This window comes from Canis lupus, chromosome 37 (assembly GCF_011100685.1).
Source record: "Canis lupus familiaris isolate Mischka breed German Shepherd chromosome 37, alternate assembly UU_Cfam_GSD_1.0, whole genome shotgun sequence".
Lineage (NCBI taxonomy): Eukaryota > Metazoa > Chordata > Mammalia > Carnivora > Canidae > Canis > Canis lupus.
In genome coordinates this window covers 15805820-15827665 of record NC_049258.1, presented here as the reverse complement: position 1 = coordinate 15827665, position 21846 = coordinate 15805820, and the positions used below count along the sequence as shown (strand labels likewise).

The 21846-nt window shown below is 35.0% G+C and overlaps 2 protein-coding genes across 10 annotated transcripts in view; one reads left to right on the top strand and one right to left on the bottom strand.

Annotated features, from left to right (window-relative positions):
• Positions 1–21846, bottom strand: part of CREB1 (cAMP responsive element binding protein 1) — a 62710-nt gene that overhangs the window by 20096 nt on the left and 20768 nt on the right. For 3 of the 5 annotated variants that reach the window (XR_005385303.1, XM_038585557.1, XM_038585556.1), the window contains exons 3-7: positions 18684–18830; positions 17903–17944; positions 11811–11911; positions 5874–6016; positions 1258–1440 (exon numbers count right to left, since the gene is read on the bottom strand). Coding sequence is in view for 4 of the 5 variants with exons in the window: in XM_038585557.1 (XP_038441485.1) it covers positions 1258–1440; positions 5874–6016; positions 11811–11911; positions 17903–17944; positions 18684–18830 (616 nt within the window). In the remaining variant the exon portion in view is untranslated. Of the gene's footprint in view, positions 1–53; positions 117–1257; positions 1441–5873; positions 6017–11810; positions 11912–17902; positions 17945–18683; positions 18831–21846 lie in introns of those variants that run through there. The other 2 variants (XM_038585558.1, XM_038585559.1) reach the window with 2 other exon arrangements.
• Positions 1–21846, top strand: part of METTL21A (methyltransferase like 21A) — a 68135-nt gene that overhangs the window by 39369 nt on the left and 6920 nt on the right. For 2 of the 5 annotated variants that reach the window (XR_005385306.1, XR_005385307.1), the window contains exon 4: positions 21000–21101. The exons of the other annotated variants lie outside the window; for them this stretch is intronic. The gene's annotated coding sequence lies outside the window, so the exon portion shown is untranslated. The remainder of the gene's footprint in view (positions 1–20999; positions 21102–21846) is intronic. 5 annotated transcript variants of the gene reach the window in all.

Here is a 21846-nt window from a genome sequence, read left to right as displayed (position 1 = left end):
TCAATTAAAATGTGTAGTTTGAATGGGAAAGATTTATATACTAAACATGTTACCATCTTCAAACTGACGTTCAGAATTCAAATTCACTGACATCCTGCTTTACAATTTTTGAGTACCTGCATGTAAAGTGAAAAGGTGTTTTACTCCCATTAATAAGCAAAATATTATCTTCTTCAAATATTATTTGTTTATAACAGAATATGTTCTGTAAATACATTAGGGACTTTTATATAAATGATGAGTCTCTAGTTGGTGTCTTAGGATTATTCAAAAATTATCATTTATGGTGAAGAGGTACAATGGTCATATTTAACAGAGGCAAAATATATTAATAAAAATATTTTTAGATGCAGATTTTAAAATTATTTCCTCAGTATGCAAATTTCAATCTGGCATAAAACATATTCTTAAAATATTCAAATAGATTCAAAGAAAAATGGTCAACTCCTATCCATAAAGATTCCTAAAGCAAGAAAATTAAATAAAAAAATAAAACTGAAAAAAAGCTATTTCTATAGTTCATCAAGAATTTAACTACTTTTTCTCTGCAGACCAGTAGACTTGCATATTGGTACAAGATTCTTCAGAACATATTGTTTTCACTTGAAATAAAAAATGATGATCTTAGGAATGAGGATGTAAATTTCTCTTGAGTAAAAAGCAGAGAAATAGAATTTTAAACCTTCAGAGATTCTTTTTCTTTCTTTCTTTTTTTTTTAAAGTTAGCTTGACACCCACCAATGTGGTGCTTGAACTCACAACCCTGAGATTAAGAGTTACATGCTCTGCCAGCCAGGCACCCAGAACCTCCAAAGATTCTCATCAGTGATTTAGTATAACTCTTTGACACATAAAAAGAAATAAATTAAAAAAAAAAACAACAAAAAAAAAACAACGAGGCCCAGTGAGGTGTGTCTTACTCAAGATCAGACAGCAAATCTATGTAGTTAGATCCAGAATCTAGCTTTCCTAAAGTTCTGATTTCACCATCTTGCCCTGTAACCTACCCTGTTTCTATTCCCAAATGCTAAGAGTGTTAAGGATGCTATATTTTTAAAACTGAAAACAGTTGTTTTTATGCCATGACATTTGGGTCCAACTGGAATAATGGAAGAGTTCATGGAGAACATTATCTATAATGAAAAAAGTAACTATATTTTCATAGTGTTTTGCAGTACCATACTTACTTTTTCTGAGTTTATAAAATTTTAACCTTTCAAAGAATTTACCATACCTGTGAATTCTGAATTCTCTTACCTTGAACAACGACTTGGTTGCTGGGCACTAAGATCTGCTGTCCATCAGTGGTCTGTGCATACTGTAGAATGGTAGTACCCGGCTGAGTGGCAGCTGCATTGGTCATGGTTAATGTTTGCAGGCCCTGTACCCCATCGGTACCATTGTTAGCCAGTTGTATTGCTCCTCCCTGGGTAATGGCAACTAAAACCCAATGGATTTTATTGTTATCAGTTTAATTTATACCACATAAGACTTTTACAACACACTAAATTCAAAGTAGAATAATGTCTAAGACATAATCTAAGGGAAATTATTATAGCAAATAACACTGCCAAGAAAGATTTGGTATACTTAAGTAACTTTCTGCCCCGGAAACCCACATCCAATTGCTATAATACAAATGCACTCTGAACCATATTCTAATTTATAATACTACATTAACAATTTTAAAAAAATAAATGAGAAGATGTTAAATTCTTTTCAAAGTTGTTTGGTTCAGAAGAGGTATCACTTTGTAATCCGTACTTCCTTTATTCTAGCCTTAATTATGCAGTATTTTAAGTGTTTAATATTTGCTGCTCAACTAGCAAATTTTTTAAAAAGATTTTACTTATTTATTCATGACAGACAGACAGAGATAGAGGCAGAGACACAAGCAGAGGGAGAGGGAGAGGGAGAGGAGGAGGTTCCATGCAGGAAGCCTAACATGGGACTCAATCCCAGGTCTCCAGGATCACACCCCGGGGTGAAGTCGACACCAAACCGCTGGGCCACCAGGACTGCCCACAAATAAATTTCTTAAAGTTAGGAAATGCGATTTTTTTTCTTCTCTACTTTTATATACTTAGCACAGAAATAGGCAGTAACATGCACCCAATAATTGGTTGTTTTAATGAATAATTAATAAAAAGTTTAGTAGTACATTCTATTCTATAATTCAGCTAGCAATGCATAAATTTTAAGTTACATATCCATGCATTTTCAAACAGAATCCCTTGATATTCACTAATTAAACACAATGTCATTCATCTGTTACAAAGTAATCAACTTTGGCTCACACTAAGATATTTCACTGTATTAAAAAAAATGAATTCACCGCTATGCTATAGTACGTAGAAAAAGTTAATAGAAAGAAGTAGGTTATTATTTTATTTGAACAAAGTAATCCTTCAGATACTAACATCAAGATAGGTGGTTAGATCCTCTCTACACATTCTCCTTTGTAAAGTTTTCCAAAAAGAGGACTAAAGATCACAATACATCTAAAATTGCATAATGAATTTGAACTGAGTAAGTCAACAAACATGTTTCATTTACACGTTACTTTTTATCTTTTTGTCTATTAGAAGGGAGTTATTGAGGATCAACTGTCAGCCAGATCGAGGTAGCTAATATCCCAAGTCATCTACATAAGGAAAACTGATTATCTACTGTTCAATCAAGAAATAACAGTAAATAGCTATCATTTGATTTAGCAAATGATAAATGGTACCTATGGGAATTAAAATACTGGCATAATAAAATCTCAGACAATTAAAAAAAGGAATATATAAGAACTATTCTGAGTTTAATATTGCAGATAACTTGAAGGAATCAGAAGATTAACAGATTCATACCACATGCTCTCATATAGAGCTAATAAGCAAATTCCACTATATTTAATATACACAGCTTTCCTCTTGACTAAATACCAATGAACTCAAGGTGGGAGAAAAGAAGTAGGAAACTAGGTATCAGGAGATCTGGGTTCTAGTCCAGATTCCATCACTAAACTGTTATTTGAATCTGTTATCTCTCCTATAAAAATAAAAATATCTGGTTCTAACCACTAAGTACAACTATAAAAATCAAATGAGATCATGTATATGAAAGTACTCTGAAAACAGAAGTCTGATGCTATCAGATGTGTTTTTCTCTATAATATTTATTTATTTATTTATTTATTTATTTATTTATTTATTTATTTATTTATTTATATTTATTTATTTATTTTTTAAAATTTATTTATGATAGTCACACAGAGAGAGAGAGAGAGAGAGAGGCATAGACATAGGCAGAGGGAGAAGCAGGCTCCATGCACCGGGAGCCCGATGTGGGATTCGATCCCGGGTCTCCAGGATTGCGCCCTGGGCCAAAGGCAGGTGCCAAACCGCTGCGCCACCCAGGGATCCCATTATTTATTTATATACTTGATTATTCCAGAAGGATCTGAGATGGCTTTCAATAAAACTAAATTCATTAAAACAAGAAGCAGCTAGGAGTCAAGTATCTGTTATGTCTCTACTACAGAGATTCTACCAAAAAATCTAGAGGAAGAAAAGAATACAATTAAACAGAAATTTAGCTGAGATCCTGAGTAGCCAAAAAAGAGGAAAACACCACGGGTTACAGTTATATTTAGTGAAACAAAATATTCAAGTTAAAAATGATAGACATATGTGCTTCTACCTTAGAACAGAATTTCTCAAACACGACTTTACCAGGAATAGTGAACTAAGATATGGATAAAATTACTAACAGCATTTAAAATTAAAAAAAAAAAAAAAAAACCAATTTATGAATTTATGGAAGAAATACAAACTGGTACACACACTGGGAAGGGAAAATGGGCAGGATGTGCTTTGATTCACAATTTCACTCTTTGGAGGTTATTCCACTGAGACCCCACTACATATATAAGAATGTTCAAAAAAAAAAAAAAAGAATGTTCATGTCACATGTTTGAACAGTAGAAATGTCTTAAATGTTCATCAGTATGTGTGGGGGAGGGAATACTGAAAGGGAGAGAGAATATTTAAATAAAAGTTATATTTCTATAGTGAAACACAATGTAGCTGTTAAATAACATATATATCTATGTATATACATTTTTCTATGGTATATAAATAGTGTAGACTCACTTGTATCAAAACACATAGCAACATTTTTATGTATAAATAGAATGAAAAACTGATAGATATATACCAAACTCTTACTCCTGGGGAGAGATGAAAAGGATTGTAAGTTACGCAATATATAATGTTGTGTATGTTTAAGTAGTCATTATACGGATTCTTCACAACAATCAAGAACATACTAAATCAATTCCTTCAAGACTCTATGAGTATATAAGGGATGAAGATAATATAATAAAGCTTAAAAAATCTGCAAGTATTAATCTTTAAAACTAGCAATTTTCAGTTGCTTGAAGAGAGTGGTGTGCCAAACTAAACCTCTACATTTCTTAATTTCACTCCCGTATTTGAGAGCATGCTTTCTCGTGCAAGTGAGAATCCCTGCAATAACTGAATCACTGTCACTAACAGGAGTATGCTGTATCCCTTAGATTTCCGTTGAGGCAAGGGAAACAAAGTTCATATATCAATGTCTTAGCACACACACATCTGGAATAACTCAAATTATTCAGGTATAAGGCTAAAAATATGCACATCTAAGTCTATAGATAGTAGCTGTTTATCTCTGTCAATGAAGAACTCAAGAAGGAAAAGGGGACTGAACTCCAATAAGCACAGAACGGACAAGAAGCTTAGTCAAAAATGCCATCCTTCTGCTCACTTTTAAAGGTCTCAGCTTTGGGAGAGCTAAAAAGTCTGCTACTTGGGAATTTGTTTTTAATACAGTTAGAATGCCAATTAATTATGAAAAGCAAAAAAAAAAAATTATGAAAAGCAAGTTAGAGCTGTACTGTGAAAACTATTAACTTGGGAGTCAAACTCTTACATACCTTCCTGACACAGACCACTCCAGGGTATTAGAAAATTAATCCAACAAGAGAGTGTCAATGTGTACATTTCATTTGTAATAAGGAGGAAAGAGGGGAAAAACTACATAATGGGAAGTACTGGATTTAATGAACAAATCAAAATGAAGAAATCTATGTATGAGGCACTTTGGCAGCAAAAGGTATTGAGAAAAGATAAAAAAGCATACCATTCACATAAAGCTTCTGATTAAGCAAAAGCAGAACTGGAAGGACTTTATGACAGATTTGGGTGAAAGATAAGAGAGAATTAAGCGTCACTCAGAGACATGACAGAAATGGAAACTCTGGTAACTTTGCATAAGAAATCTTTGCTTTCTGTGAGCCAATTTCAGCAGTCCTTATGTTTACGTTACTAGAATTTACATTACCCTTTACACTAAAAATAGTAATTGAACATGCTGGTAGACTGCAACCAAACCTTTCAACTCCTATCACAAAACATTAAATATGATTTTAAAATGCTATTTTGGAAGGGAAGCTCAATTAATAAAACAAATGAATAGTGAGATTTTTTGTCCTTAAATATCATCAAAGAATGGTATCTTATCTGAAAAAGTATGTCCTCTATTAACATCATATATTATACAAGGACTAAAATCTAGAGTTTCAAGCAGTGGTCCAAGAAACTTCTAAGACTCTCCTGGCATGTGCACAAAAAAAAAGACCACCTGAAGGGCTAACACACCTGAGTAATCCTAACAAAATCCTGAAGAAAAAGAAATACTTCTGTTATACAACTCGCATGATGAACAGTAAAGGAAATAGAATACTAGCATCCAAGACTGAGAAAAGGGTTGGCAGGTGTAGGATTCCTTTACAGTGAGTAAGTGTCTGTGTCTCCCTTTCCAAAGCAGAAGCATGTTTTACTCACTGTACTGCCCGCTGCTAGTTTGGTAAATCGGGGTTGGCACCGTGACAGTGGTAATGGCAGGTGCCGATGTCTCCTCTTCAGACTTCTCTTCTTCGATCCTTGGCACTCCAGGTGCATCTGAAGATAAGTCATTCAAAATTTTTCTAGAAAAACAGAAAACTATATTGACTAAAATAAAAATAATACTTATTGGCTAAATACATATAATAGGAAAAGAAAATGGGCAGAAAGTAGCTAGTGCTTACTTAGGCAGGACACAGTTTATATATGTACTTATTAAGAGAGAGAGAGTGGGCTGGAGAAGGAGCAAAGGGAGAAGGTGGAGCAGACCTGGTGCAGAGCCACATGTGGGGCTCCATCTCCTGAGATCATGGGCTTAACTGACTGAGCCCCCCAGGTGCCTGATGACAGCAGTTTAAAATGTAAGAACAAGAATAAACCATACATGGATGAAGGCTCTGTATGTCAAAATGAAATCATATGAGGACTAGAAAAATAAGAGATTAATTTCTCTTCAATCTGAAAGTAACAGAAGGCTATGACTGGAAATCTAGGTGTAAGTAGAGATTAATAACACGAACTACAGAAAAAAATCCTTTTGCAGGGCAAAGAACACCAAAAAAAGTTAAGAGATGTTCAACAGTACTAGGAGAAAAAAAATATTTTAAATTATATATATTGTTTACATATATTATATATAATTGGCCAATATCCTCAATACATAAAGAACTCTTAAAAATTTAGGCAAAAAAAAAAAAAAAAAAAAAAAAAAAAAAAGCCAAAAACCCGATTTTAAACTTCTCAACTCTCAGATTGGCATAAAGTAAAACAAGTTTAACAATATATTCTGTTACCAAAGTTGTGAGAAAACACTCTCACTGTTTTAAGTATAAAATGGGCACAATCCTTACAGAATGAATTTGGTGACATGTAACAAAACCATATGTTTACATGGTAATCTTATTTCCAGTAATTTACCCTTAAGATGTATATGTATGCTATATGTAGATGTAAGCTATCATACAAAAATACATATATATAAGGTTATTCATGGTAGCATCTGCAACTGCAAAATACTCAAAATAATCTATACGCCTCTACATAGGAGAATGGCTGAATAAACTATAGTTCATCCAGATATGGGTACAGCATGGTACCTTATGTATAAGAAAGTGAAATAATATATATATTATTATAAAATATGTATAAAATACACACACACACACACACATATATATGTATTTGCTTTTCTATTGAAGAAAAAACTCAGAAAGGATAAACCAGATGGGAGTTTATTTATTTATTTATTTTTTCAGATGGGAGTTTAATGAAATTACTTAATCTAGTGGGTCAGTAAGAAAGAAGTAAAAAAAGAAAAGATTGGGAGAGAGCACTACTGAGTTTATTTTTTGGTACAATTCTGACTTTTGGAACCATGTTAATGTTTCACATATTAAAAAATGCTATCAATAAAGATGGGGGAAAAATTCTAAAATGGAAACAAATAAAATCAAATGAACCTTACTATATTTCAAATGAGTAAACATAATCACAGAAGAGGGGGGGAAAAACTCAACCCAAGTAATTTTTGACATCTTAAATTTTTTTTTTTGACATCTTAAATTTCTAACAAACAGTGTGAATTAATAACTGAGATTCAACAGTCTACCCAAACTCTGCTCCTTTATGTCGCTATTGTCACAATTACATTTTCATACACTGTGTTGCTCATTAACAAATTTGTAATTATTGTTTTATGCATTTGTCTTTCTAATCACATGGAAAAAAAGACTTTCAAAGCAATGTATTTATAATACTACCTTTATATTTACCCATGTAATTATCTTTACTGGAATTGTACAAAATATTCTACTATTATCTCTTTCAGTATTTCTTTTGGCCCAATTTCCCCTTTGGAAATTCTATCAATGCTTTCACAGGAGCACCTCTATTGCACATGACTTTTCACCTCTTTCCCATTTTCTCTGTATTTCTGTTCTCAGATATTCAGAGTTTCTTTCTTAGTTTCTTTCCAGTTTACCAATTCTCTAAGCTACCCATATCTAGTTTATCCCACTTACGGATTTTTTTTTATTCCACTAATTGTATTTCTCATTTCTAAGACTTATTACTAATTTCTTTTCCACATTTGCTTGTTCCCATTTAGTAAACTCCCATTCTTATTGTAAGGATGATTTTCTCTCCCTTATCTCTTTGCAAATGAGAAACACAACTATTTTAAACAGCTTATAGACTGACAGCTTATAGACTGACAAAAGATGATACTCCAGAGGGTGCCTGGTTGGCAAAGTCCATTGAGTGTCCAACTCTTGGTTTTGGCTCAGTTCATGATTTTATGGGCTGTGAGACGGAAGCCTGCGTGGGGCTCTGTACTCAGTAGGGAGTCTGCTAGAAGATTCTCTTCCTTTGCCCCTTCCCCCATGTGTGTGGTCTCTTTCTCCCAAATAAATCTTAAAAAAAAAAAAAAAAAAAGATCTTACTCTGGGCATCACTGCTCTCGAGCATCATTTCAAACTTTAGCATTGAAAAGCACTTGTTAAAAGCATGTTAAAACACAGATTCCATGGGCAGCCCCAGTGGCTCAGCGGTTTAGCGCCGCCTTCAGCCCAGGGTGTGATCCTGGAGACCCGGGATCCAGTCCCACATCAGGCTCCCTGCATGGAGCCTGCTTCTCCCTCTGCCTGTGTCTCTGCCTCTGTGTGTGTGTGTGTGTGTGTGTATCTCTCATGAATAAAATCTTAAAAAAACAAAAACAAAAACAAAACACAGATTCCTGGGTCTCCATTCCACAGATTCTAATTCATTAGGTATGTGGTAGGAGCCTGAGAATTTGCACTTCTAAACAGATTCTGATTTGCCAGTATGGTCTGTAGACCACATTTTGAATAGTACTGGTCCTCAGAGCACTGTTTTTTCAGACTTAGACCACAAACCATACGTGAACCATGAAAAGAGTTACGTATGTTGTAACCAAAACAAAACAAATAAAAAACAGCTGAATATCACACATGATAATGGTGAGTACTGCTGTATATTTTGCTTCAGATGTCTACTTATAGGGGCAGCCCGGGTGGCTCAGCAGTTTAACGCTGCCTTTAGCCCAAGGCCAGATCCTAAAGACTGGGATCTAGTCCCACATCGGGCTCCCGGTATGGAGCCTGCTTCTCCCTCTACCTGTGTCTGTGTCTCTGCCTCTCTCTCTCTCTCTGTGTCTCTCATGAATAAATAAATAAAATCTTAAAAAAAAAAAAAAGATGTCTACTTATAGACAGATGTTATGTGTGTACTATATATGTTTGTGTATATATGAATATGGATAAGTGTATGTGTACACAGAGAAAACTGTAAAGATAAATTTCTTATTGTCATAAAGAACAGAAGTTTAAAAGCTACTACTCTAGACCTGCAAATAAATCCACTTCTCTTTTGCTTGAAGCCAGTAATCATTTCTTATCTTGTCTTTCCAGTTTCTAATATTGTTGCTCCAGACCATCTTGGTCATTCTTGTATCTTGGGAGATACATTTCACTTTCTCTTAAAGTATTCTCCAGATGTGGTCTGAGCAGTAGGACTAATTCCCTCCCTTAATCTAGACACTAGGCTTTTATCAGTATACTATAGCCTTATGGTATACTGGGTTTTTTGGCAACCATATATATCTCCTAATGATAATTAAAGAACACAATTATCTTTTAAAAACAAATTCTTGATCCAGAATCTTGTACTTAACTGGTTTTATTTTATTTTTAAAATATTTTTTAAAGATTTTATTTATTTATTCGTGAGACACACACACAGAGGCAGAGACACAGGCAGGGGGAGAAGCAGGCTCCATGCAGGGAGCCCGATGTGGGACTCGATCCTGGGTTTCCAGGATCACACCCTGGACTAAAGGTGGCACTAAACTGCTGAGCCACCAGAGCTACCCTTAACTGGTTTTATTTTAAACTCAAGTTCAGAAATTTTATAATTGTCACCAACAATTAGTTGTTGATAGTGTTTCCCTTGGCTGCTATGATCTTTCAAAGTACTTATTCTCCCATCCATTAGGGCACTTCTCCCTTAAAGTTCTGTCACCTGCAAATCTGGTAAGCACGGCTTCTCTGTTTTTCAGCTGTACTGCTGGTAAAAATACCAAGCCAGGGGAGACTAAGTGAGAGCCCTTCAAGAACCTTCTCTGGGTATAATTTCATCACTACAAAGCTGGGTGTATCAATTAACCTCCATTTCTCCAACCTTACAAGCATATCATAAGGATTCTGTTAAAGATCTTGTTATTATAGTCAAGACATAAAAGCTAGGTTTCAAGAATTTATAAGCTTAAAACAAAATAATGGTACATAATGATTGTAAGGGAAGATATATTATCCTTCACGAATGTAATTTCTCTACCTATGTGTGGCCTCAGGCACCTTCTATATGATTATGAATTAAGGTGTTACTATTTAAATGGTCTTTGCTACGATATACGTTATCACAAAAGATTTTTCTCAATATAAAGCTCTTATTTTACTTTATTTTTTTAAGACTTTATTTACTTAGAAAAAGAGCATGAGTGGGGGGAGGGGCAGAGGGAAAGGGAGAGAGAATCTTAAGCAGACTCCGTGCTGAGTGTGGAGGCTGATGCAAGGCTTGATCTCACAACCCTGAGATCATGACCTGAGCTGAAATCAAGAGTTGGGACACTTAAATGAGTCACCCAGGTGCCCTAAAGCTCTTATTTTATAAGGTCTACAATTAAAATTTACAGAACGTATTTACAACTCTTTGCCTGGAATTTATATATAGAGGAGTCTTGTGGCTTAGTAACACCTTGTTTGATTTGCTTCAGGATCAAATGTGTTAAAAATTAACATGAGACTGGTATTTCAAAGTTCAAATCTAAACTAGCTATATTAAAAAAACTTATGAGCATAAATGCATACAACATCTACTTGGTAACAAAGTTTCTTAAGATCTCAAAATCAGTTTATGGATATTCATTTTTAGGATCCTTCATTTACTTGTGAGAAAAGAAAAAAAGGGCTTAGAAGCCAAGTGCAAAAAAACTTTTAATCATCCCTTTGAAAAATGGAAATAACTTAGGCTATAATAATAAGAAAAAATATTAGGAATTTGAAATTTATTAGATTTTGAGGTAAGCTTATGAATATATGGAATTGCTCTTTCTGGAGATATTTAGCATGGAGTCAATATCTACATATAAAAAAATGGTTTTAGTACATCTTGGAGGCAAGGCATGGACTAGGCAACCTCTAGTTGAACACAAAAATTACAGTAAGGGGCAACCTGGATGGCTCAGTGGTTTAGCGCCGCCTTCAGTCCAGGGCGTCATCCTGGAGACCCGGGATTGTGTCCCGTGTTGGGTTCCCTGCATGGAGCCTGCTTCTCCCTCTGCCTGTGTCTCTGCCTCCCTCTCTCTCTATCTCTCACTAATAAATAAATCTTTAAAAAAAAATTACAATAAGGTACCCCTAAAATTAGGGGTTATCAGCAAAGCATCACCCTGAAACTTAAATTAATGAGCAGTTATCTAATAAGTACCATGGCATGAGACATGGTTTGCAAATGTGCTATTTAAGTAGATAAATGCTGTAGTGTTAGAACTGACAGACAACTAGAAATGCTCTAACTTTACAAATATATTCCAAACTTTTTAAGAGAAAAGTAGTAATTGGCATAATCTACAAAAACAGAAGCAGAAAAAAAAAATCACTGTTGATCCAGGACTTTTAGAGTAAAAAAAAACTTCTCTTATTTTGTACAATAGACTTCAACTTGAGAGAAGTACCTCAAGATGAAGTGATTTCTATGGTCACTAATTGAGCAGCTAATTGGTCTTTTGACATCTTTTCATCTCCAACTATCCTAAGGCTTCCTGACATCTGTGATTCTTTTAACTATTGAATTCCATACCTGTAGGAAGGCCTCCTTGAAAGAATTTCTCTTCGTTTTTGGGAATCAGTTACACTATCCACTGACTCCTGAGAATCTTCACTTTCTGCAATAGTTGAAATCTGAAAATAAAGAAGAACTTTATCTTGATAATCGAATTTAGTTCCCATAAAATTTTTATGAATTTTAAGAAAAAGTGAAAGATCAAAGGACATATATAAACCTTACACATGCTTCAGTAGAAAAAAGTCAATTTTTATGGGAGACAACCACACCAATCACACTCCTCTTCTCTTTACTTATCCTATAGAAGTCAGAGGGGGCCTAAATTTTTTTTTGTCAAAACCAAACTTTTGTGATACCGAAATTCAGCTTTACTTCTTTTAGGACCTCACATAATCAATCTTGAATGCATCAATATTACTGTCAGTTGTTTTCTTAAAATTGTTAGAAGAAAACTACCAAGTAATACAAGGTTTCTGACATGAAGGAAGAATAAATGAGCAAATATTTGGTCATAAGTCTACATAGTGACTATAAATATATTTTCCTTTACTGTTAAAACACTTATGACTATATTTACAACTGTATAAATAAGATCAGTGATCTCCCACCATGTTCCAGATGGTTGTTTCTAGCATGTTAGTCCACATAGAGACTTTCAAAGTTGGCATTCTACAATTTCTATTAAATAAAAACTCAAGAACTGTGCATTTCTGGAAAAGTATCTCTGGACTGAAAAGTAATAAAGATAAGCTGAACAAAGATTTTATATGGGATAATAATAATAGCAACTAACATTTATTGAGAACTTACTATGTGCCAGGCTCTATGCTAAAGTATATACATGTATTATAATACTTAATACTAATACAGTAATATCAGGTATTAGGTAAGTACAATTATTATATTCATTTTGTAGATGGAAGAACTAAGGCACAAAGAGGTTAAGTAACTCACCCGAGTCACAAAGCTAGGAAGTAGTGGAGCCACTGTCAATAGTTGGCATCTCAGTTTTAGACATCCTTACCCGCTTCAAAATCCTGTTGGTTCCAATCTCAAACCAGTTTTGTCAGAAGCAGCCACCCAGAGGTGTTTTTAGACCATTTTTAGACTAGAAGTTCACTCACCTGGGCAAGCCTACCTGTCAAATTTATACTGTCAAGCTTCTCTAATCTAATCAGCAGGAGCCCCTTGCTCTTCCCCGAACTAGATGTGCAAGATGTTGTCATAGTGAGAATAAGATTTAATGAAGGCAAAAGATGCTGTGTGGTTCAGCTCCATGTCAAAATTTAGGGCAATGGCAACCAGAAAGAACATGTCTCCAAAGGACTTAAGGAATCCCACAGGGACTCTGTATCTGGTCTGAGCCTATGGGTTCTGGAGACCGGGCATTTTGTTAACAGGCACTCATTCTACAATGAAATTGGGTAAATCCAGTCATGCTTCACAGTACATACCTACAGTAAAGCAACATGCCCCACCCAAACACTTTATAGTGTAAGAACTATACTCTTAAAGGCCTAGATATTAGCAGGCAACACTTAATGAGTCCAGAATAGACGGATAAAAAGATATGCAAGACTGAATTTAGTCTGTGCTTCTGCACAGAGTAACAATGCTATCATTACTGCCAAAAGAGCACAGAAAACAATTCCCACCTATCTGCAGCTGATGTAAGCGGGCCGCTCAGCACCTTCTCTGCACAGAAACTTAGATGTACGGCAGATGAGGAGCTGTGAAAAGACCTGAGCAGTGTGTCAGAATTTCAGGGAATAACAAGACTGAACTCAAAGTGGACAGGACTATGACAGTGGTGACCTTCATAATATTTCTCAGAACCTCTGTATCTCTGTTGTTCTTTGCATGACCCTCATCCTTACAACCTTTTATAAGGACAGTGACTTACATATACTCTCCCAAGTTACAAGTCATGAAAAAAACAATTTTAAAACATTCAGTATAAACTACCTATAGGGCAATTTTGAAATGAAATAAATTAAAGTTGCTTTTTAATATATGGCCTTTGATTTTCCTTTTTTCCAAACTCACGTAGATCTATTACTCTTAGTAGGAAAAAAGCCTCCTTTCCTCTGATCTAAAAGATTTTGTGATTTCAGACAGAAGGAATTAACTTGTCACTATGTAGTGATCACAACTTTTTCAATGTAAAGGGAATTCAGAATTATTCAGTAACACATAATGAATGTAACCTTTCCTTTTTGGGAATATTATCCAGGGAGAACTCAAGAGTTATGAAGCCAATTCCTATGGATTGTCTACCAAAAAAAACCAAAAACAAAACCCAAAGCACGCACTGGATCCACATTTTTGAGACTAATAAAAATCATGTCATAAATTCTTTTTAGGGGCACCTGGGTGGCTCAGTGGTTGCAAGTCTGCCTTCAGCTTAGGTTGTGATCCCGGGGTCCTGGAATCAAGTCTTGTATCAGGGTCCCTGCAGGGAGGCTGCTTCTCCCTCTGTCTGTCTCTGCCTCTCTCTCTGTGTCTCTCATGAATAAATAAAAATAAAAAACATATTTGTAAAATTTTAAAATATAAATCATCTCACTTTTTATAGAGTGAGAATGATGTGATTTAACATGCTTCATTACAAAAATCATTTAATATTTTATAACATGACTCAAAAATCAGATTCTAAGCTTGGACTTTTTAATCTGATTTAGCATTTGCTACTGCTGAAAAGAGGACTCATGAGAAGTAGACAGAAAATGCACTGGGATGCCTGGGTGGCTCAGCAGCTGAGTGTCTGCCTTTGGTTCAGGGCTTGATCTGGCAATCTGTGATTGAGTCCCACATCTGGCTCTCTGTGGGGAACCTGCTTCTCCCTCTGCCTCTGCCTCTGTGTGTGTGTGTGTGTGTGTCTGTGTCTCATGAATAAATGAATCTTTAATAAAATAAAAAAAAGTAAATGCATTTTTGACTGGGCTTACTAAATACTAAATTGTTTTTCATTTTCAACTGCCAATTATATAAACTTTTTAAAAAAGATTTTATTTATTTATTCATGAGAGACATAGAGAGAGGGAGAGAGGCAGAGACACAGGCAGAAGGAGGAGCAGGCTCCACGCAGGAAGCCCGACGTGGGACCCGATCCCGGGTCTCCAGGATCACACCCTGGCCTGAAGGCAGCACTAAACTGCTGAGCCACTCGGGCTGCCCCAATTATATAAACTTTTAATGAGATTTGCCTAGTATACTTTCATATCTCTGGCTCTCAGTTATTGTAGTATGCTAATAACAGGTGTTACAGTTTTATATTTTAACAAGCTCAAAACCTACTGAAACTGTAGAAGACTTATGAATGATTAGTTTAGAGAATTCTATTTCCAGGGTTTTAAAAATATACAGATTTGAGTTTTTAGGTGACAAATTTATATTGTTTGCAGTTAAAAAAAAAAAGTATGAAAACATTTCCAAACTTCTTTCAAAATGCTCTCTCCACAGCACAATTTCCTTTCAAAAAGCAGTTACTCTCTTGCATTGTTAAAATGTCACTTTCTCCCAGGAGAGTTGAAAGGGATTTTTTTTTTTCAAAAATATCCTTTAGGGGGGCAGCCTGGGTGGCTCAGTGGTTTAGCGCCGCCTTCAGCCCAGGCCATGATCCTCGAGACCCGAGATTGAGTCCCACATGGGGCTCCCTGCATGGAGCCTGCTTCTCCCTCTGCCTCTCTCTCTCTCTCTCTCTTAAATAAATAAATAATTTAAAAAATACATCCTTTAGGGTAATATATCCCTTACAAATCCTTGCTTACCATCATTAAAAAGATGAGAAACTTTGGAACACTTGTCTCATGTAAACCACAAACAAGTAACTCATCCTTATATGATACAACTCTTAAATACTCTGCTGCATAACACTGCATCCGTATTTTGCACAAAAGCTTCCTTTGGAACTTACTTTTACTATTTGCATAGCTTAGCCTCCTGCACTGCCTTCTGGTTTCTACTCACTGTGCTCCCTGACCACCTATGTAAAAAAAAGAACACCCTTCCCTCCACATTCTCTATCCCTTTCCCCTGCTTTAATCATCTTCCCAGCACTTATCCTCACCTGACATATTTTATTTTTTCATTGTCTGTCTTCGCTCAAATGTGATCTTCATGAGAATAGTGAAGTATTATTTGTTCACTGCTGTTTTTCATAGCACCTAGAACAGTGACTGGCACATAGCAGGTGATCAATAAAAATCCGTTGAATATTAGAATGTAATAATTTAAGGTAACATAACCGATAAATCTTGATACGTTTAAACTGCACTATATTAAAAATGCATTCAAAGCTAACAAATTAAAAGTGAAGATGCCACTGTTAACTGCTATACATTTGTGTAACTCCCACTATTTTTGTGAAGATTATCATATAATCTGTGAGACTTGATATACAGAGGATAAAGTTCGGGCACTAATGTCAAGCCATATATGAAATATTAATACAGCATAATTTCTAATATTCTTAGATTAAAAAAATATACACACGGGTCCTAATATCTTATTCTCACACCAAGAGAAATGTGTCTTATATCTTTTGAAAATGATGTTCTAGAATACTCATATTTTCTCAAAGTTTGAGGGACCATTTCTCTCCTTGTTTGAACAATCTCTTCTGACGTAAACTACTTCCTAGTTACTAATATACTAATCGCTGTTAACCAGCTGAAATGACCTTCAAAGTTTAATATATGCTTCATGGTTTAGGCCCTTTAAAGAAAAAGTAAATAAATAAAAAAAAAAGTAAAAAAAAAATTGTGTCTCTATAGAATTCAGGCTTTCAATTATAAACATAGCTCACCTTGATGGAAAAATGCTCTTGAAAAGATGAATAAATATTTCTATGAAGTTATTAGCCATAAAACCCTCAGGCCCAAATTATTATTGTCACAAAGTAAAGAGTAAAATTAAAATATAATCAACAATTAAATATCACATATTATGACCAATTATAATCTTCACAAGTTTTGGTAATTTTGGTGTGTTCTTTATAGAAAGACCTCTTACTCTAAGTGAAAAAGAGAAAATAAGGATTAATGTAAGGTCTGGAATCTTAAGTCTCCCGACTAGCAGATCAGATTCTTTCCACTATTACCAAGATGACAATATGAGTGGGAAGTAAGTAATGGCATAGTATAGAAAACAGTAAGGTAGCACTCAGTGAAACAAAAACTGAGGCACAGGATAGGAGACTACTGTTCATTCAGTGTGATTCCACAGAAATGTCAAATTCTTCAGTTTTCACAGGGACAACACTGTCTCCATCTTGGTAACAAATTCCATTCAAAGTATCCTTCAGTATGGAAATTCATACACGATGATGTTTTTACATGAAAATATTTTCTTTTTCTTCCATATAAATGTCCAAGCAAACCAAAAGCATAAGGACAAAATGAAGTAGAGGTGGGTAACTGTGGCTCAAGGACTCAATAGTATAATATGGCTGACTAAATCGAGTATATCCTTTGAGGACATTAACAGAATGCTTCCAGGATAAAGGAAGCACTTCTCCCCTCTACAAAAATCAGTCAGTCTGGCTACCATATCCAAGGAAAATACAACAGCTCTTATCCACAGGAAGACAGCAAGGATAGTAAAGAGCAATCAAAGCTATCCTGTATAATAAATGGCTAAAGAAAAATAGACATTTGCTTAGCCTGAACATTTTTTTTAAAGTAGGAATGGTGCAGGAGATAAGGGAGAAGAAGTGGTCCAAAAGAAAAGCAATTAAATATGCTTACTTAGTTTCTGAAGATGGAACTGGGACTACTAGGTCGAAGTTTTAGAAAGGTATATTCTGGTTCACCAAAGGAAGAACAGTTTAGCAATTATACTCTTTATAAATCGGTTACCTCAGGAGACAGGGCTTCCTTTCGCTAAAGCATTCAAGTAATGCTGGACTATCATTTGGGGGAGAGGAGAAAAGCCACACAGGGAAAGTAAGCAAGGCAGGTAATGAGTTTGGCCTAGACCTAGAAGATCTCTAAGATCTTTAAGCAAACCTTAAATTGCATGTTTATAGAAGGATAATGACATAAAGAATAATTTCTCACCTTCCTTTCTAAAAATAGTTCCTTCCAAATCTAGGACCTAGGACTCACCTGAGTTCCGGAGAAAAGTCTTTTTAAGTCCTTACAGGAAGACTGTGAAGCAAAAAATATGAAATGGGAGGCTGGGGTTATGGCCTACTTGAATGAACGTTCAAGTCTTTTTTTTTTTTTCTTTCAATAAGCTCACTGCAAAGATGTGTACTGCTCTAGGTTCCCTATAGTTCAGTAGAGTAGTCACCTTCAGAGCTCTACATGCTTTTACTCCCTCTGGATTCACACCAAAGGAACAATCTCTCCAAAGAATGAGAGAACATGTGCAATGTAATCCCTGAATATATCATTATTTCAAAGTTATGTACTCTAACTTATACCCCAAGACATAGGTGGTTTTACACAATGCTTTCTATGATCTCCAAATTTAAGTAATATCTTAGGTAAGGTTATTAATTTTGACAAAGGTTTATTTTTTCCAATTGCATGTTTAGAAAAATAATTACAAAGTTATTATTTTTATATCTCAATTTTCCTGAACTAAGGTATATTAGCCTTAGTCTTTCTCAAACGTTTCCACTTTATCCCATGGACTTAATGATTTTCCCCAATCAACTCTTTTTCTTCTGTAGCTTAAGAAAAAGTCTTTTTCTTATATCTGTTCTTGTGTACATATGTACCTATACATAAGGTGACTATACAGACGCAGCATAATCCTTTACTGTAAAGCAAAATAAACTCTGAACTAGGTATGTTCCTATTTCCATAACTAATGAAAGGAGAGAGATATGGCTATAAACGACAGTTATGAAAGTAGATGCAGAACTTTTTATACACATACCTGAACTGTCTGGACTTGTGGAGACTGAATAACTGATGGCTGGGCCGCCTGAATAACGCCATGGACTTGAACTGTCTGCCCATTGGGCAGCTGTACTAAAGTTACGGTGGGAGCAGATGATGTTGCATGAGCTGCTGGCATAGATACCTATGGTGTTGAACATGGAAAAAAATTACCATCACAGATACCTCCTTAAGAGTAGTCATGTTCAATATGAAGCAACGTTTTTAGCAGGAAAAAGATGACTTTTCTGCTAGACAAGTATTTCATTGGTGTGAAAGAAACTAATGATTAAATTTAATATTCTCAAAAAAAGAAGAAAAAAAAAAGACTATAAATGCCCCTCCCTTTCAAATCCTTTTATGTGACAAAAACTATTTTAATGTAATATCAAAATGTATAACACAGACTTCCTCTGATTACTAAGTACACTTTAATTGTATGGTGCTTTATATTTTCCTACCTGCTTTCATATCCGGTTTCTCATTTTGCTCTTCGAAGAAATCAAGACTGTATTATAATAAGGATTATCTCCATTTTAGAGACAGAGTATCAAGTGCTCAAGAGATTAAATAACTTACCCAAGGTCAAGAGATATGCTAGCTTGAAGAAATATAAATGTCTTCAGGATATTATTATGTGTTAAGTTACTCATATTCTAAAATATAAATGTTCTCCAACTTAGCCAAAACTTAACTGTTTAGAACAAATACACGTCTTGAAATATACAGCATAGTTTTCTCTTTTAAACTAATTACAAGTATGCCTTTATTAGTGAGAAAGTGTTAATATGTATTATAAACTGACAATTTCTACCCGCCCCCCCAATCAAACTTATATAACAGTTGTATTTTAAGGATTTGTTTTCTCCTGGAAGGAATAAAAGAGCAGACTTCAGGGAATATAAGAAATATTACTTTCTCCTGAGGCACAAAGAAGGCAATTTTAGTGAGTCTATATCCAGGTCCAAATGGCTGTTATGTCATATGTCTATCCGATGGTATTTATTGTTCCTGCTTGAACACACTCAGGGGTTCAACATTTTTTGCTCATTCGGTAAACAGTGATTGGGGACCCACATGCTAGGAGCAATGTCAGAACTGAAACTATAAACATGAAGGAAATTATTGGGGTACATGTGTGAAGGAAGGGAGAAAAAGAACACAAATAAATATAATCCAGTGAAGTAATGAGACTTGCCAGGAGAAAAATGAACACACTGAGGAAAGCTACCCAACCTCACCTAAGAGGAAGGGAGGGCAAAATAAGAATTTGAAACAAAGAATACAGATTAGGCTGTATTTTGACTCCTAGGGGAGAGCCACAAAATTTCAGGGAAGGAGGGATGAGTAACAGTCAGTACTACTGGACCACATAAGGGTATTACTATATGAATTATACACTGGGGCAAGATAATACTGTAACAAGTAGGGCAGGATTGAATGAGCTAGTCATGAAAAACCGTATCTATGTCACATTAAAGAAGTTGCACTTTATCCTGAGGAGACTGAGAAAGGCAGTGAAGGGCTTTTGAACTCTGGAATATCATGGTGAGATTTGCATTTCAAATAGATCACTTCAGTGGCAGTATGAAAAACATTTATTTAAGAGAAAGAAAAATGTGGAGAAGAGGAGACTTAGGAGAAAACTTACATAGTAGTTAAGGTGAAATGATGAAGCCAGAAATAAAGCACTAGTTGTGATGGGGGGAAAATGAGAGAAGTGATTTAATGAAAATTCAGGAGGCAGACTAGAAAGGATATTATGAATGACTGCTTGAAGGAGGTCAGAGAGGAATCCAGGATGACCCATATATTTCATGTTTGTGTAAGAATTGGTAAACTATGCCATCAACCAAAACCAAGAACACAAGAAGTAAGGAGAAGCTTTTGCGTGGCTGGGGTGAAGGTGGATGGTGGAACTGATCTGATATCTGAATCTGTTCAGCAGGTAGTTAAACATCTGACTGTGAAGCTTGGGGGCGGAGGGTTGGGGGGAAGATCCTTATTGAAAGCTGATGTTAAAACTAGAAGCATCCATCTTTGGGTAGTTACGAAGTCCCTCCTTATTAATCATTTTCTCTCTGGCCACTATAAATCTTGCTTAGTTTTATCTGGTTCTCAAAATGTAGTTCATGGACTACCTCCATTACCTGTTTATAAAGTCGGACTCTCCTGGCAAAGCTAAGGACACCTTCCCCTACACTAAAGTCTGAGAATGACAACATTAAGTTACTCAGAGTATCTACTCTTACTTCCATACAAAAGCTCTTCTGATAGTTCAAGCATTTATTATATCCTCTTCTCTATTTTATAGAACAAATGTGAGAAGCTAACTCAGTTAATCCCTTTTCTACCCTGATCATTCTACATAACAGCTCCTAACACTGTAATTTTATAAACGGTACAGATATACAAGGTAAGATAAAAATTCCTTATATTCCTACCACTAATCACTGTTAATATTTTTGCTGTAGATGTAGGTGTTTTGCAAGGTGCATATATGCACTCAATTTTTATACACTATCATGGAATCTAATTTATCTTTTGAATCCATTATAAACCTCTCTCCATACCACTAACAATTTTCTTCAGTGGTTTTAATGGCTGCATAATAAAAATTACATACTTTTGTTTAATAAATTCCATTTTTTGGATATTTAGGTTTTCATATTTGCCTATTAGAAAAAGTTGGAATGATCACCCTTTTACCTCTATAGTTAAATCCATAAAAATTTACAGTCTCTTATTCAAAACCATTATTTTTTTTCCTTCCCACTTAAAAAAAAAAAAATTCCGTAGGGGCATCTTGTGGCTCAGTCAGTTAAGCATATGACCCTTGAACTCAGCTCAGGTCTTGATCTCCAGGTTGTGAGTTCAAGCCCCGCACTTAAAACAAACAAAACAAAACAAAACAAAAAAAACTTCTGTAAATTCCAAATGCAAAATGAGGCATTTTGCATTATTGTTTTAGATTGGTTATCTTCCTTTACTAGTTGGGCTGAATTTTTTTCTGTTCATTGTTCAAATCACTACAATCTTAAGATTTGACAATTTTATTATTTTTTTTAGTATTAAATACTGACAACCAAAAAATACCAGCTATCAAAATTATGATAGGAAATTATGACAAAAATGTAAAATGTGTACGGTAAGGACTTGGA